The 18,444-nt window shown below is 46.1% G+C and overlaps 1 protein-coding gene across 4 annotated transcripts in view; it reads right to left on the bottom strand.

Annotated features, from left to right (window-relative positions):
* Positions 1 to 14,961, bottom strand: part of si:ch73-138n13.1 (titin homolog) — a 42,987-nt gene extending 28,026 nt beyond the window's left edge. The window contains exons 1-7 of one of the 4 annotated variants that reach the window (XM_065026578.1): positions 14,699 to 14,961; positions 10,269 to 10,359; positions 8,542 to 8,682; positions 6,956 to 8,310; positions 6,762 to 6,852; positions 2,341 to 5,460; positions 172 to 297 (exon numbers count right to left, since the gene is read on the bottom strand). In XM_065026578.1, coding sequence (XP_064882650.1) covers positions 172 to 297; positions 2,341 to 5,460; positions 6,762 to 6,852; positions 6,956 to 8,310; positions 8,542 to 8,682; positions 10,269 to 10,319 — 4,884 coding nt within the window. In that variant the 5' untranslated portion in view covers positions 10,320 to 10,359; positions 14,699 to 14,961. The other 3 variants (XM_065026580.1, XM_065026579.1, XM_065026581.1) reach the window with 3 other exon arrangements.
* Positions 14,962 to 18,444: the final 3,483 nt, after the last annotated feature.

Raw genomic sequence — 18,444 nt, forward strand, 5'->3', positions numbered from 1 at the left:
AAACATTGATTAAACATAGAACCGAGGGGGCTCCAATCGCTACCATGTTGAAGCAGTGTAATATCACTGTAGCAGAAGCTCATTTCTGAAACTCATCCAGCTTTGAGTCAGAAATGTGGGGATTGTGTGTGTTTATACCCGTGTGCATGGAAACAGAGCATCATGACTCACCCAGCTCTGTCGGTCCCTCTCTCTATGTGCACTCCTGCTCCTCATCCTGGACAGGTTCCCCTCCACAGCACTCTCAGACGGGGCCGATCGACGGGACACACTGCGGGACCTCATCCGGTTCAGCTCCTAAGACACAGGGATAGTAGAATTAAATGGAATGTTTACACGAAAGCCCTTGTTCTGGTTATATTCACATAGGTAAAAAGGGAGATGGGTCTGCACACAAAGATTATTTTAGTTAATTTGGAGAACAACACACACCGATGTTTCGGCTTTTGTCTTCAGTGTGCAGGTTCAAATCTTAGAATCAGGAACAACTTTTCTAGGGAACACATGTGAGCACCGTTCAGGTGCTTCTAATCAGGGTAGTTAGTCATTTACCAATCAGGGATGGCTTCTCTGGTCTACATGTTACAATCACACAAAACATACAGAATTATAGGATATGGAAGTGGGTACGGAAGACAATTGAGAGTACACTACATGGCCAAAGGTATGTGGACACTTGCCCGTCGAACATCTCATTCCAAAATCATTAGCATTAATATGGAGCTGGTCCCCCTTTGCTACTATAACAGCCTCTAGTCTGCTGGAAAGGCTTTCAACTATTTATTTGTTGGAACCTTGCTGAAGGGACTTGCTTCCATTCAGCCACAAGGTCAGGCACTGATGTTGGTCGATTAGGCCTGGCTTGCAGTCGGAGTTCCAATTCATCACAAAGTTGTTCGATGATGTTGAGGTCAGGGCTCTGCGCAGGCCAGTCAAGTTCTTCCACACCAATCCCGACAAACCATTTCTGCATGGACCGCGCTTTGTGCACGGGGGCATTGTCATGCTGAAACAGGAAAGGGCCTTACCCAAAGTGTTGCCACATAATTGTCTAGAATGTCATTGTATGCCATAGCGTTGAGATTCCCCTTCACTGGAACTAAGGGGCCTAGCCTGAACCATAAATAACAGCCCCAGACAATTATCTATATTCCACCAAACTTTACAGTTGGCACTATGCATTGGGGCAGGTAGCATTGTCCTAGCATCCGCCAAACCCAGTTTCTTCCATCGGACTGCCAGCGACTGAAGTGTGATTCATCACTCCAGAAAACAGGTTTCCACTGCTCCAGAGTCCAATGGCGGCGAGCTTTACACCACTTCAACAGACCTTGGCATTGCGCATGCCGAGCTTAAGCTTGTGTGCAGCTGCTCGGCCATGAAAACCCATTTCATGAAGCTCCCGCGGGAACAGTTATTGTGCTGATATTGCTTCCAGAGGTAGTTTGGAATTCGGCAGTGTTGCAACCGAGGACAGATGATTTTTACGCGCTACACGCTTCAGCACTCGCCGGACCTGTTCTGTGAGCTTGTGTGACCTACCACTTCGCGGATGAGCCATTGTTGCTTCTAGATGTTTCCACTTCACAATAACAGGACTTACAGTTGACCAGGGCAGCTCCACCAGGGCAGAAATTTGACAAACTGACTTGTTGGAAAGGTGGCATCCTATAACGCTGCCATGTTGAAAGTCACACACACACTACAGGGCTCTCCAACCCTGTTCCTGGAAAGCTACCGTACTGTAGATTGTCACTCCAACCCTGTTCCTGGAAAGCTACCGTACTGTAGATTGTCACTCCAACCCTGTTCCTGGAGAGCTACTGATTCCAATAATTAGCTGGTTGATAAGCTGAATCAGGTTAGTTACAACCGGGGTCGAGCGAAAACCTACAGAAGGGTGGCTTTCCAGGAACAGAGTTTGAATGAAAACCTACAGGAGGGTAGCTTTCCAGGAACAGGGTTTGAATGAAAACCTACAGGAGGGTAACTTTCCAGGAACAGGGTTCGAATGAAAACCTACAGGAGGGTAGCTTTCTAGGAACTGGGTTGGAGAGCCCTGAAACAGGTAAACGAGATTGGCAGATGACTAACCTGGTTAGAAGCAAAAGTTGTTCCTGATTGTAAAGATTTTAAGCTACACTCAGAAGGCGAAAGCCGAAAGGTCTGAGTATGATATTCTCCTAATGCAGTAAAACAATACAAATTTTAAAAAAGAGTAAGTAAGCAATGGTCCTTTTTTAATTGGCCATTATTACTGGTTGAATTCACTGAATGTTGTGCTCTGTAGATGCCATTCACTCACATAGCCTAGGTCTCTCTATAAGATACTTTTCTTACCTGGGAGCCCTGAGATCTCCTCTGTCCTCTGGCCTCTACCCTGTGCCCCTGGGGCCCTGAGTCCTGCGGGAACCAGGTCTGCTCCATGGGGGACCTAGGGCTGTGGGGCTCTCTCCTGGGGAAGGATGCTTCACTGGGCATACCAGACCAGCGTCTCTCTGGGACCAGAATGGGGGCCGTGGCCCTGTCCAACTGCCTGTGGAGGAGCTGCTCCAGGCTGGGTTTATTGGCAGGCTTCCTGGGTGGTTCTGGTCCAGCCATGGGCCTATCCACCGATTCCTCATTGAATCCTAGCCTTTGCTCCCACAGCTCCTGCTGAGAGGGGGTCCACACTGGGCTGGGTCGCCCCATTGCACCCACCCTACGGCTAACTTCCCTCTCTGGAGTGTGGGATCTCACCCCACTACCTGGGTCTGAGCCCTTGATGCCAGCAATAGGGAACACCTCTCTAGTGGGCGAGGGCTGCGTCTGGGTCTGGGACCTGAATGAGTCTATGTCCAGGATGCCAGGCCTGTAGTGGTCCTCTCCCCGGGGAGATGGATGCTTCCATCGGGCACCAGGGGAGTGGGGACTGCCTCTGGAGTGCAGGTCACCCAGAGACACAGAGTCTAGATCCAGCACTTTAGGTCTGAGAGGTAAGGAGTCCAACACCCCCCTCTCCAGGCTCTCTCTCCTCTGTCTCTCCAGGATTCTCTGTCTCTCTGCCTCCTGTTGTCTAGCTACCTGTCTCATATTTTCCTGCTCCTCTTTCTCCATCTTCTCCCTCAGTCTCCTATTTTGAAGCTGTTGTCTCGCTCTCTCATTCTGTTTCTCAAGCAGTTGTCTTCTCTCCAGCTCCTTTATTATCTCCAATTCTTCTACACTCTCCCGCTCCAGCTCCCCCTGTCTCTCCCGCTCCAGCTCCCCCTGTCTCTCCCGCTCCAGCTCCCCCTGTCTCTCCCGCTCCAGCTCCCCCTGTCTCTCCCGCTCCAGCTCCCCCTGTCTCTCCCGCTCCAGCTCCCCCTGTCTCTCCCGCTCCAGCTCCCTCTGTCTCTCCCGCTCCAGCTCCCTCTGTCTCTCCCGCTCCAGCTCCCCCTGTCTCTCCCGTTCCAGCTCCCCCTGTCTCTCCCGCTCCAGCTCCCTCTGTCTCTCCCGCTCCAGCTCCCTCTGTCTCTCCCGCTCCAGCTCCCTCTGTCTCTCCCGCTCCAGCTCCCTCTGTCTCTCCCGCTCCAGCTCCCTCTGTCTCTCCCGCTCCAGCTCCCTCTGTCTCTCCCGCTCCAGCTCCCCCTGTCTCTCCCGCTCCCTCTGTCTCTCCCGCTCCAGCTCCCCCTGTCTCTCCCGCTCCAGCTCCCTCTGTCTCTCCCGCTCCAGCTCCCCCTGTCTCTCCCGTTCCAGCTCCCTCTGTCTCTCCCGCTCCAGCTCCCCCTGTCTCTCCCGCTCCAGCTCCCTCTGTCTCTCCCGGTCTACCTCCTGTTGTATTGCTTGTTGTCCCATCTTCTCCTGCTCCTCTCTCTCCATCTTCTCGCTCAGTATCTGCTTTTCAAGCTCCAGAAGCTGTTGTCTCTCTCTCTCAGCCTGCTTCTGCTTTTCAAACCTAAACAGTTGCCTTGTCTCCATTTCTTTTATTTCCTCCAACTCTTCAACCATCTGTCTCTCCAACTTCTTCTGTCTCTCTAAGTCAAACTGTTGCTGCCTCTCCCTTTTAAACTCTTTCTCCCTCTCCAGCTCACACTGTCTCTCCCTCTCCAGCTCACACCGTCTCTCCCTCTCCAGCTCACACCGTCTCTCCAACTCTCTCTGTGTCTCCTTTTCCAACTCATTTTGTCTCTCCCTTTCTAACTCTCTCTGCTTCTCCATCTCTCTCTTTCTAGCATATTCTAACTGTTTCTGTCTCTCAATTTCCAGCTGTCTCTGTTTCTCCCTCTCAAACTCCTTTCTCTCCCTCTGACGTTCTTTCTCCCTCTCCAATTCTCTTACTTCCTCAATAACTTGTTTCTGTTTTTCTATTTCCATCTCATCCATCCCGGTCTTTCTGTCCCATGCCGTTTCTCTTTTCCTTTCCTGTGTTTGCTTCCTCTCCATCAGTTCCTCTTCTTGTTCATGACCTTGGTAGCTTTTACCAAAAGTTTTGACTAGAGAGGGGTTCCTTTTTACCTTCCCTTGAGAACCCCATTGTCCAGACATCACAGAGAAATCAAAGGGCACTTCCATGTCCCCTTTCTCTGTTCCCTCATCCCCATGGGATAGGACTTCCTGAATCTGACCAGTCAGAGCAAAGTAGGTGGCCCTGGGTTTGGGTGGCTGCTCATCTGCCTCCAGCATTTTCAAACGCTTCGGTGCTGCCACTTCCTCTCTCTCCCTGTCCTGCTCTGTCGGCTTCTCCCTCTCTACATCCATTTGCATCCTCCTCTCCGCTTCCCTCTGCCTCTCTTTCTCCTCCTCCTTTCTCTCCCTCTCCTTTTCCCTTTGCCTTCCTTTCTCTACCTCTGCCCCCCTATCCACCTCAGAGGTATTCCACTTCTGCAGAGCTCCAACCCTGAGGTAGCGTGGTCCCTGTTCATGTTGGGAGGCTGGTGCTCCCCTCTGAGTCGAACTGAGGTCTCCTTGGACCCGAGCAGGTCTCTTCTCCACTGGCTCAGCCCTAGCTGGCCTGTTCCCCTCAGAATGCCTGGAACGGAGGGTCATGGCCTTGTCCTCCAGCTGTGCCGAGGGGACACTCTCACTAACGGCTCTCCTCTCTCCCACCGCGTGCACCGTGTCAAACAAGTGCTCCACACGAAGCGGGCTGGAGGGAGACACAGGCTCGCGGTAGGGGGAGGTGACCAGGCTGCCGCCTTTCTCCCCATCCCCCAGTTTGAGAGAGACACTTCTCTTGGGACAGCTCTTTGTGTTGTTCTGCGCTCTGTCCTCCTCCATCACCAGCACGCTGTGTCTCTCCACCACATTCTCAAACAGGGCTGCTCGCACAGTCTGCACCCCACTGCTCGGGTGGCTCTCCTGGGCCTCAATCTCCAGCCCCTGCTGTGCCACAGTCCTTCCAGCTGAGGGGTCAGAAAAGGTCTGGGTGGGCTGCTCTTTGGACTCTCTGGTGTGTTCATCTACCTTCCTTTGGTCACTGAAGATGAAGACTGAGTCCTGCCCCTAGAATTGGGTCATTCAAAGAGTTGGCCCATGTTAATTCAGATTCTGGACACTGTCTGCATGATCATCATGAACTTAGTATTATTTGCTGTTGGTATTATATAATGACAGATAAAAAGAGAAGGTGATACAAAGACAAGTGATTGAGTGAGGCAACTGTGTCTGGGCAGACAGTGGATCCCACTCCTCTTTGTTGGGCCAATGAAAGTGGGTGTGGTGCTGAGGTGGTAATCAAAGCCTCACTGTGTTGACCTTTTCCCAGTGCTTCACTCTCAGCATGTTTCATAACGCACAAAGAACCACCAGAGATGACTAATGCCCTGGCTTTGATTTCAAAGCTCTTTGTACCTTTGTGGCAGTGACGTTCTCTTCGCTTGTATGCTCCAAGACAAAGACTGATTCAGAGAAAATAAATGGTGCCCAGAGTGTTTGAGACTTGAAATGCAAATCAGAATTTTCCCAGGAATATAGTCCTTATAATGGGCATTTTGCTTAGGCATTTCAGGCTTACAGGGGCAAACTAAGAAACGACTAAACTACTATTCATTACATTAAATGTCAGAAACCTAAACAACTTATTTTTCAATTAAAATAAAGGAATATACTGTATTCACAAAGCCATCTTTAGATGTTGCTCATCAAACAAAGTGAGTGTAAAACAAGATGGGGAACATACAGTACAAGCACTCCAGTCCTCCCAGTGGTATAACAGAGGCACTTCACTTAACTCAATCAAGATCATTTAACTGGTTTGTTTCATATATTTTTTATTTAACCTTTATTTAACTAGGCAAGTCAGTTAAGAACAAAATTCTTATTTACAATGACGGCCTATCCCGGCCAAACCCTCCCCTAACCCGGATGATGCTGGGCCAATTGTGCGCCGCCCTATGGGACTCCCAATCACGGCCGGTTGTGATACAGCCCGGGATCGAACCCGGGTCTGTAGTGACACCTATAGCATTGCGATGCAGTGCCTTAGACCGCTGCGCCACTAATGATGGCTGATTAAGTTTATCCATCAACTTAACATAACTCTGATAATTTGCTTTAAGAGCAGTAAATTAGTAAATTGCTGGAATCAGTCTCATTCTATATTTACAGCAAAATAGAAAACTTGACTTTGTTCACTGAGGACCAAGGATTTAACTGTAACCTCATTGTTGGCCTATTAAAGACAGCGGTGTTTCCTCTGGGTTTGTCTGGTTGGCACAGGATTTAGAGAAATTCTCACAAGGCTCATTGCAATCCTTCACCAAATCACCTATATTAATCTAAGCAAATTCCACAACCTCTCTTACCCTCCCTTGAGGATCAGTGTCACTCTCATGGCGGTCTGTCGCCTTACTAGGAGAGGGACTGCCGAGGTCTGTGGACTTCTCAGAGCCAAACCTGATGAAGAGAAACACACACATCCCACAAGAACGGTAATGACAATGGGAGAGTCATAAACATGACAGAGACAGGCTGACTGAAGGTGGTGAGGAGCTCCTACCTTTTAGTCAGGTCAGGGGGCAGAGGGCGGGGTTTAACAGCCAGGGTCTGAGCAGGTGGCATAACAGTATCTTCTGTTAGCTTCTTGATTCGCTGTTTAACACCACCCTGTGGTACATCTGCCTCTGGGACTGGCTGCACTGGAGAGGAAGACTCCGGTCCTTGGGCAGCAACACGGAGAGGAACCACAGGAGAGGAAGAAGAGGAATCGAGCAAGAGACTGATCCGTCTCTTAATGCTTCCTCCACCCTTTCCCTCATCCTTCTCTTCCTCTTTTTTCTTCTCACTCCCCTGTGCTAGGGCTGAAGGCTTGCTGTCTGGGGCCTGTGGTGTAGCAATGGCCCCCTCTGCTCCCATCTCCCCCTCTCTCCTCCGTAGCAGTGCTCCTTCCTCTGGACTGTTTTCCTTGCTGCCAGTCTTGGCAGGAGAGCCACGGTGCAGAGACAGGCCAATGGACTCAAACTTGGAGGTGAGGTCGGCTGAAAGGGGCCGTCTCCCGACCCAGCGATCAGCTGGGGTGGACGACTCAGCCTGAGTGGGAGAGGGTAGGAAGATAGCAGACACAGGTCTAGGCCTGGAGCCTGTAGACTGGGTTCGGAGTTGAACTGTGACCTCTGGCCCTTCATCCTTCTTCCTCTCCTCCCCCTCTAGCCCTATCTGACGGAGGAAGCCCATTGACTTGGCTCTGGTCAAATAGGCTCCTCCAGCTCTGATATTGGATGCTGTTTTGCCACATTCCTTCTCCTGCTTGGTGGATCCGGACCATTCCACTGAAGGGGGTTTCTTAGGGCCTTGTGAGTGGGACAAGCCTGCCGCAGCTGGTTTCTGACACCCCATCGGTTGGGAAGGAGTTGGTTTGCTGTGGTCCCCAAGTGTTAGAGGGGCGGGTTTGAAGGGCTGGGCTACAGGCTTGGTGGTTTGTCCCGTGCTCAACTTGGGAGAGGGTTTGTAGGAGGTAGGAGCAGGACGGCTATGGTTGGTCGACACTGGCCTGTGTTTGCTGGTAAGGTTCGGGTGCTGAGGTTTTGGGCCGTTGGGAGGGTCAGGTTTGTAAAAAGTAGGGCGAGTGGGCTCTGGTCGGGGCTTGGTATTAGGCTTAGGAGCAAGTATGGGCCGGATGGTGGGGTTTTTCTCCACAGCGAAAGGTTTGGGAGTGAGCCGTGGTTTGCGTGCAGGGACAGGCTTACTGGACTCTGGAGTGATGATGAGGGAGCCCTGGGTGTTGGATGGACCCTCTGTTAGGCTATTGTTGCTGGAGTCAGCCAGAGGGCTGAGGTGCAGTCGCCCCCCTACACCTGTCCTTCCCACCTCCCTAGTCTGTACCTCCACTTGTGCAGCCATCCCTGTGAAAAACACCTAGAGAGAAATGTACAAATCTCTATCAGCAACCTTGGCCATTAACTGTACGTCTAACAGTAAAACCATAATCCAATAAATGATGTGTACTACTTAGTGAGTCCTACTGCCACTTCTCTCTCTGATGCAATGTAATGACTGTACTAGGACTGTGGCCTTCACATCATCAGGAACATGGGAGAACCAAGGCAGATTTTACTTCCTCGATCTGGGCATCACTCTAGACTTTACCTTTGGAGGAGTCATGCACCCAGCATTGTGGCTGGCTGCTCTAGAAGCAGATGTGCTGTTAAACAGAGGCCATTCATCAGTATGGCAGGCCACAGCCAGGGGGAGAGGGAGAGATCCATCTCCTCTGGAGGGTTCAGTTCCCTGGATATGGGAAGGGTTCAGTTCATTGGCAGCATAGCTAGTGAACCTCAGACTACTTCTACAGGTGAGACAGCAGAAATCCTGACAGCTCAATGACTGTCTGGTGGTGGTTTTGAGGATCAACAGTAATCTGAAGATTACAGAGCTGCATCAGACAACAGTATCAGAGAGGCAGATGCAGGAAGGCTCACTCTCCTAGGAGTCTTTTCCATAGAGTCAGTGTGGTAATGCAAGACAGGTCTGGCCTATGGCAGTAAAAGGGGAATTCCATTGAAAAACGATGAGTAATTAAGATATTTTGCTCCTCCCCCACTAACAATATCTCTAAACTTGCTAGATTCCTGTTGTGAATGGTTATCAGAGAACTGTTCACTTGAGAGATGTGAGAGATGTGTTGTGGTTATACATAAGTATGTAATAACTATAAACACTGAGTAAAATCAGATGTTCCCTCTTATTTTATTTTACGTTTATTTAACTAGGCAAGTCAGTTAAGAACAAATTCTTATTTACAATGACGGCCTTACCCGGCCAAACCCGGATGACGATGGGCCAATTGTGCGCCGTCCTATGGGACTCCCAATCACAGCCGGTTGTGATACAGCCTGGAATCGAACCAGGGTCTGTAGTGACACCTCTAGCACTGAGATGCAATGCCTTAGACCGCTGCGCCACTCGGGAGCCCAAGGGTTATGGCCAGTACGGGCAGAAGAGGGAGAGCAACAATGTCAACAAGCAGATATTTTTGGTGGACTGCTTTATAGGTTCGTGCAGATCTCATAATGCATTCCACATGTTCTTCTCGAGTTAGGCTACTCTAACAGATTGACTGCTCGCCTACGTTGAGAGGGGAACAAAGTAGTCGTGCGCGGGTCAGCTTTTTATTCACCCACACCCGCCCGCAATTGCTAATAAACCATCCACAACCACCAGACTATAAGTGATAAAGTGAAAGTCTGAGACGCGAACCCAACGCTAACTCGCTAATATAGAAAATGTGCTGTAAACTACAGTCCAAGACAGCAGAACACATTTTTGACTGGGGATGCAGGACTGTTTTTGACAAATTTAGATATGTTTCTGCTTATCATTTCTGACATCTTGGTAGGCTATTTGTTAGTCAACTTGTCTATAATTAGATACATGAAGCTTCTCTTATGTCATTATATGTTGCCCTAGAAGACTAAATAAACTGGTGCTCAGCAGAATGTCAGAAATCGCTAGACTGAAGCTAGATTGAAGCTTTCAATCTGTAAAGTTCTCTGTCATCTCTGTTTATTTCACGGAGCAAAGACATTTAGGGACCTGGGAGAAAATGCAGTTAAAAAAGTTATTTATGTCCCAATTTCCAAATGACATCAGTTTGACCGGTCGTAAGAATTATGCACTTACAACAGAACTGTATTCAACCCGCCCTACGTCTACACAATATTCAATTACCGCACTAAAATTGCAGGGACTGCGGGTTATGAGTCAACCCGTGCATCACTAAACGCACAGAACTAGTTGGTGGCGAAATTATCTAATTCTGCTTTGGCAGCAATTTCTTCTGAGTAGTTGTTATGGGCAATCCCATCCTCACTCACCTGACTGGCTGTCAACCGTCTGAACTGAGCCCTGGTTTCTGTGGTAACCATGCAGTGATGTCATATCACACGAGTAAGGAGTAGGAAGAGCCTGAGAAGAGAACACAATTTGGTGTCATTACGAAGGAAGGAACAGTTTCCTGTAGACCCTGAGGCTGCATGCATCAAAGTATAGCATAGACCTCCACACTCTCATACCTCCCACCGGAAAACCATTTAGTATGTTTATATTTTTGCAAACACACAGAATTAGACACAGAGAAATACCATAATACACATTTTAAAGGACGAAAAACAGATTAACACAAAAATAGTAGAATTTACAACTTGGATAACAAATAAAACATGGAGAAGAAAAGAAGGAATTAGAGTAAAAGGAAAGAGTGTTATACAGCCAGCAGGGGTCTGATAAATTGAGGCAGTGGTTGTTGACAGGAAACAGCTTTGCTAAACATGCACTGTTAATGGAGGGTCGAGGAACAGCAGGGAGGAGAAACCACTGGCTGGAAGAATTGCATTGCACAACCGTCATTGCCTTTGCAAACAACTCATTTGCCTTTTAAATGACAAATAACAAATTCTAAATCTGGATGAGATTTCACTCAATTAAATTGAGTAGGGACTACCTTTCAGATAGAGACAAATGAGGCACAAAAAAACTGAATGAGCTCTGCTATGAGAGATTCAAAATAAGTTAATCATAACTGGGGAAGAGAATACAGTAGACATAATTTAGAATGACGAAATCATAGCTTCTGTGCGCTCTGACAATGTCTTCAAGTAGAGTACAGTACACCTGCACAGCTAAGGTTGAGATGAGCCCTAGAATGCATTGTTACCTTACAGCCTTATTCTAAAATGACAAAGCAAAAATATTATTTTGTAGCTAATTTATTACAAATAAAAAACTGAAATATCACATTTACATAAATATTCAGAACCTTTGCTCAGTAATTAATTGAAGCACCTTTGGCAGCGATTACAGCCTCGAGTCTTCTTGGGAATGACGCTACAAGCTTGGCACACCTGTATTTGGAGAGTTTCTCCCTTCTCTGCAGATCCTCTCAAGCTCTGTCAGGTTGGATGGGGAGCGTCGCCGGACAGCTATTTTCAGGTCTCTCCACAGCTATTTTCAGGTCTCTCCAGAGATGCTCGATCGGGTTCAAGTCCGGGCTCTGGCTGGTCCACTCAAGGACATTCAGAGACTGGTCCCGAAGCCACTGCTGTGTTGTCTTGGCTGTGTGCTTAGGGTCGTTGTCTTTTTGGAAGGTGAACCTTCACCCCAGTCTGCGGTCCTGAGCGCTCTGCAGCAGGTTTTCATCAAGGATCTCTCTGTACTTTGCGCCGTTCATCTTTCCCTGGATCCTGACTTGTCTCCCATTCCCTGCCGCTGAAAAACATGCCCACAGCATGATGCTGCCCCCACCATGCTTCACCGTAGGGATTGTGCCCGGTTTCCTCCAGATGTGACGCTCGGCATTCAGGCCAAAGAGTTCCATCTTGGTTTCATCAGACCAGAGAATCTAGTTTCTAATGGTCTGAGAGTCCTTTAGGTGCCTTTTGGCAAACTCCAAGCGGACTGTCTTGTGCCTTTTACTGAGGAGTGGCTTCCGTCTGGCCACTCTACCATAAAGGCCTGATTGGTGGAGTACTGCAAAGATGGTTGTCCTTCTGGAATGTTCTCCCGTCTCCACAGAGGAACTCTAGAGCTCTGTCAGAGTGACCATTGGGTTCTTGGCCACCTCCCTGACCAAGGCCCTTCTCCCCCGATTGCTCTGTTTGGCCGGGCAGCCAGCTCTAGGTAGAGTGTTGGTGGTTCCAAACTTCTTCCATTTAAGAATGAGGGAGGTCACTGTGTATTTTTGTTCAGTATAGCTTTGAAGCTGCAATTTATTTAAGCCCCATGGCAAAATGTGTAGAATTACAGGAAATTAGCATTAAAACGGCAATTTCTCTCAGTCCAGAACTGCCAACCATGAAGAATAATTACGAGTATCACTTCATCACTGCAGTGGCACCTCATGACAACACATTTTGCATTATTTTAAACCTGTAACTGCCACTTCCTGAAACCTATAGTCTTTAATGACATCAAACAATGTTACCCAACATAATAGTCTAGGTATTTGGTCCTTAATGAAATTGAGATGGTCTCAATTACACGTTCAATTTTTTCTAGGTTAAATATTAAATTATTATTGTAATTAATAGGAGTATATGTGGATAGTCTAGTGAAAATGTAAACTGGCTGCTTAATTTTGGTTGGGGCTAAAATAATCATTAAATTACTAGATGAAATGTAGTAGTTTATCCTACTGTATTTAGAACGTGAAACAACTGAACACAGCCTATAAACTTGTTTCAGATCTCCATCCCTGACCTCATCCATCCAGTTAGGACTGACTACTAGGCTACCATTCATTGGTGAACTGACTAGGCTATTATCACATCATTAGCAGCCTACTGTTGACACACGCCGATATCAAGAGGACAGATCAAGAACTGATTCATTAAACATAGGCCTACTAATCTTTAACAGTCCAACACATTTCTGTGAAGGACGGTATTAGAAGAACAGCTCTCTGCCATGTCTGTTTCAATCCACGCAGCGCAGCACGTTTCCTTGCTAGTCAATGTCTCGCGCCTACTACTGTTGCAGAGATCAAAGCATGTGCGGGCAAGATAGTGTTCTTGCTTAGTTGACTAAACGATTTAGCCAAGGAGCTAAGTACGAAATAATATATGTGCTTGACTAACACATACAATTTTGGAAAATGTATTTGGCAAACAGTTCGTTCTCCATTTTCCCTACTCTTTTCGCTCACAAATCAGTGGTATCAACAGAGAGTGGAGAGCTACCATCCAGATCGGTGTAGTAAAATAGTACTAAAGAAAACTCTGTGAATGCTACGACTATGGAAGCCCAACTAGAAGACTTTTTGCTTATTTTAGGGTAGTTTTTCATACCAGCTACTTTGACCTCAAATTGTGGGCTTGATCCGCAAAATGCGTGCAGGTTGGCACGTCTGTCAGTCCCGTGACAAAATGTGTAGACTTGCAGGAAACTAATTTTAAAACTGAAATATTCTCTCTGCCTCATTGCAAAATGTGTGGAGTTGCAGAAAAGTAGCTTCAGAACAACAAAAGATTTCTCCCCCCCCCCCTAACTTTGCCACCGCCGCTGAAAAAATTCCTTGAAGAAACACTGAGTATAGACAACACCTTTAGACTTAAGTCTAAAGAAGGAAATTAGGAAATATTTGGCAGTGTGGTCCAGATACACATAGTACAGTAACTTTAGCTACTGGCTAGCCTCACACTGAGCAACACTAGAGGAGTTCATGTAGTAAAAAAAGTTATCTGGAATGTGCCAAATAAAACCAAATTTCCTGTGTTGTGCCTTGGTTTTGTGTGGGTGTGTTGGTAACTTTTATGTCAATGACAGTCTGGTTTAGCCCGTTTTGCAGAGGAAAAATATTTCCAAAACTGTCTTATGGGAACAAAGACAAACTTCAACCTCGGAAAACAGAAGTTGCTGTGTAAGACTTTTTTTTTGGGGGGGGGGGGGGGGGTGAAAAAAAAGTGTAGCCTATCTATTCATGAATGTCCTGTCAGATGGTGGTTAATTGGAGCACTCATTGCCCAGGAAAGAGAGAAAAACATCTATCATAAGACTTATTTCAACAGCCAATCTAGCCCTGACACACCAACGTTAACTAGGTAACGTTACCTACGCACCACCGCATGAGTACAAAGAAAATTTGACCAGGCGTACCAACTTTTTGAAACACTTGGTAAATAACTTCGATTCCTGAATAAATTCTTGGAAATGCAGTAACGAGTCATTTGGTTGCAACGTGGTCTCAGGCCAGGTCAATTCGTATTACTATTCTGACATTAGCTTGTTAAATAACGTTCGTTATTCTAAGAATTAGCTGACTGTCTAACGTTAGTCTCAGGGACCCAAGTTACTATATAGACTGAAGTCAAGACGCCGAGTTAGCAAAACAGACAACCAGCTAACATACACATTGCAATATTGTAGAATGTGAAACCATAAGCGGATCAGAGATCGATAAAAAAATACCAACTAGCTAATTTACAGTAACTAGCTGACAATTCGCTAAATGTAGCTAGCTAACGTTAGCTGCTGGCTTACTTAAACTGCGGTGACGTTAGTCTACACACCAAGCCATATCCTTACGTTTTCATCTGAAACTGTGAGTTTAACGTTAAACAAGCACCAGATAAACTGAGACAGCCAGCTTAGTAACGTTAACTGTTATAGCAAGCTAGCTAACATTAGCTACCATAAATACAAAAGCAGTCTGGCTTAAATGTTTATCCTGTCTAAGCCTTTAACGTTAGTCGTTAACGTTAGCTAATATAAGAAGCTACTAACAAACTTACTTAACTGAAAATCCACCCACCTGTCGTGTTTATGCTTATTCCCCTCCAGGGACCTAGCGAGCTAGATAACTATTTTCTTCAACCAAAACCCGGTCAATCGCACTGCGGTGTGGGATGTGGTCAGTCAGTCAGAGGCAAACCTGTTGCTAACACGTCACTAGCCAGGTTGTTCGGACTACTTCGGAGACATGAGCTTTCACAAGGTAGACGTGCAAGTTAGCTAGCTGAGGTTACTAGCTAAACAAGTTGATTTCATAGCTATCTGTAACGTTATCTAGTAGTTGACTTGACTTCCCTCTGCTCTCACACGCTTGCCATCTGGCTCACTTAACATGATAGCTAGTAGACGTGATACTGTAGTGTAATGTTAGAACTATTTTTATTAACAAATATCAACAAACAAATGAGGAATAGTCACATGCAAACAAGCATACATACAAACTATTTACATTGCCAGGAATCCTAAACAAACAAATCATATTCATTAATAATACAACAAGTTGTAATTGTTTTTTTGTTTTTCATTTTAGTTGTAGTGCCATATTGTTTAAATTAATTTCTAAAGTGAAAATTGAATTAGACCATTTGCATTTGTGAATGTGAAATTTACCTGATATTATTAGCAGTTGAATTAAATATACCACACCTTTATCAATGTCAGAATTTCAGAAATTAATTATTATATCAAAACAATTAAATAGTACCACCAGTCCTATTTTATTTGTAACAAAATTATGTTTATCAATCCAAAAAATTCCACCATAAATACAGGCAAAAAACAAATGCAAAATAGTCTCGTCCATTCCAGAAATCACATTTATAGTCAATATTCAGCTTGAATCTTTCCAAAACAAGTTTCACAGGATAAATTCTATGTAACATTTTAAATTAAACTTCCTTTACTTTGTTACTGATACAATATTTGTTAGCAATTTTCCATGCTTTCCTCCATTGTATATCGCCATATATATTTGACCAAAATAATCTTGCTGAGGGAATTGTAGTAATGTTAGCACTAGTATTTTGCCAGCAGCACAGATGATGACGTCACGTTCGTACGGCAATGAGGAAACCTAAATAAAAGCCGATTTCAAAACAGCATCAAAATATATTGAATTTTAGTCAATGGCCACTTTTATTGGGCCAACAAGAAAAGGCAGTAAGTAATTTATGAAATAAAAATAATAATATATATTTGTATATGTGTGTGTGATTATATATATATGTGTATGTATTTATATATATACATATACACACATATGTGTGTGGGTCCGCGGTCAAACAACCACCCCTCATCACTGTCAAACGCTCCCTAAAACACTTCAGCGAGCAGGCCTTTCTAATCGACCTGGTCCAGGTATCCTGGAAGGATATTGACCTCATTCCGTCAGTAGAGGATGCCTGGTTATTCTTTAAAAGTGCTTTCCTCACCATCTTAAATAAGCACGCCCCATTCAAAAACATTAGAACCAGGAACAGATATAGCCCTTGGTTCACTCCAGACCTGACTGCCCTTGACCAGCACATAAACATCCTGTGGTGTACTGCATTAGCATCGAATAGCCCCGCGACATGCAACTTTTCAGGGAAGTTAGGAACCAATATACACAGGCAGTTAGGAAAGCAAAGGCTAACTTTTTTAAACAGAAATGTGCATCCTGTAGCACTAACTCCAAAAAGTTCTGGGACACTGTAAAGTACATGGAGAACAAGAGCACCTCCTCCCAGCTGTCCACTGCACTGAGGCTTGGAAACACTGTCACCACCGATAAATCTGCGATAATTGAGAATTTCAATAAGCATTTTTCTACGGCTGGCCATGCTTTCCACCTGGCTACCCCTACCCCGGTCAACAGCCCTGCACCCCTCACTGCAACTTGCCCAAGCCTATCCCCATTTCTCCTTCACCTAAATCCAGATAGCTGATGTTCTGAAAGAGCTGCAAAATCTGGACCACTACAAATCAGCAGGGCTAGACAATCTGGACCCTCTCTTCCTAAAACTATCCGCCGAAATTGTTGCAACCCCTATTACTAGCTTGTTCAACCTTTCTTTTGTATCGTCTGAGATCCCCAAAGATTGGAAAGCTGCCACGGTCACCCCCCTCTTCAAAGGGGGAGACACTCTAGACCCAAATTGCTACAGACCTATATCTATCCTACCCTGCCTTTCTAAGGACTTTTCGAAAGCCAAGTTCACAAACAGATCACCGACCATTTTGAATCCCACTGTACCTTCTCTCCTAAGCAATCTGGTTTCCGAGGTGGTCATGGGTCCACCTCAGCCACTCTCACGGTCCTAAACGATATTATAACCGCCATCAATAAGAGACATTACTGTGCAGCCGTATTCATCGACCTGGCCAAGGCTTTTGACTCAGTCACCACATTCTTATTGGCAGACTCAACAGCCTTGGTTTCCCAAATGATTGCCTCACCTGGTTCACCAACTACTTCTCTGATAAGAGTTCAGTGTGTCAAATCAGACCTCTGGCAGTCTATGGGGGTGCCACAGGGTTCAATTCTCGGGCTGACTCTCTTCTCTGTATACATCAATGATGTCGCTCTTGCTGCTGGTGATTCTCTGATTCACCTCTACACAGACGACACCATTCTGTATACTTCTGGCCTTTCCTTGGACACTGTGTTAACTAACCTCCAGACGAGCTTCAATGCCATACAACTCTCCTTCCGTGGCCTCCAACTGCTCTTAAATGCAAGTAAAACTAAATGCATGCTCTTCAACCGATCACTGCCCGCACCTGCCCGCCCATCCAGCATCACTACTCTGGACGGTTCTGACTTAGAATATGTGGACAACTACAAATACCTAGGTGTCTGGTTAGACTGTAAACTCTCCTTCCAGACTCACATTAAGCATCTCCAATCCCAAATTAAATGTAGAATCGGCTTCCTATTTCACAACAAAGCATCCTTCACTCATGCTGCCAAACATACCCTCGTAAAACTGACCATCCTACCGATCCTCAACTTCAGCGATGTCATTTATAAAATAGCCTCCAACACCCTACTCAACAAATTGGATGCAGTCTATCACAGTGCCATCCATTTTGTCACCAAAGCCCAATATACTATCCACCACTGCGACATGTATGCTCTCATTGGCTGGCCCTCGCTTCATACTTGTCGCCAAACCCACTGGCTCCAGGTCATCTACAAGTCTCTACAGGGTAAAGCCCCACCTTATCTCAGCTCACTGGTCACCATAGCAGCAACCACTCATAGCACGCGCTCCAGCAGGTTTATCTCTCTGGTCACCCCCTAAGCCAATTCCCACTTTGGCCGCCTTTCCTTCCAGTTCTCTTCTGCCGTTGACTGGAACGAACTGCAAAAATAACTGAAGCTGGAGACTCCTATCTCCCTCACTAGCTTTAAGCACCAGCTGTAAGAGCAGCTCACAGATCACTGCACCTGTACATAGCCCATCTGTAAACAGCCCATCCAACTACCTCATCCACATATTTTCTTTATTTATCTTGCTCCTTTGCACCCCAGTATCTCTATTTGCACATTCATCTTCTGCACATCTACCATTCCAGTGTTTATTTGCTATATTGTAATTACTTCACCACCGTGGCCTATTTATTGCCTTACCTCCCTTATCTTACCTCACTATATAGAGACGTTTTTGTTGTTTTTTTCTTCTACTGTATTATTGACTGTGTTTTGTTTATTCCATGAGTAACTCTGTGTTGTTGTATGTGTCGAACTGATGTGCTTTATCTTGGCCAGGTCGCAGTTGAAAA

This window comes from Oncorhynchus nerka, linkage group LG13 (assembly GCF_034236695.1).
Source record: "Oncorhynchus nerka isolate Pitt River linkage group LG13, Oner_Uvic_2.0, whole genome shotgun sequence".
Classification (NCBI taxonomy): Eukaryota; Metazoa; Chordata; class Actinopteri; order Salmoniformes; family Salmonidae; genus Oncorhynchus; species Oncorhynchus nerka.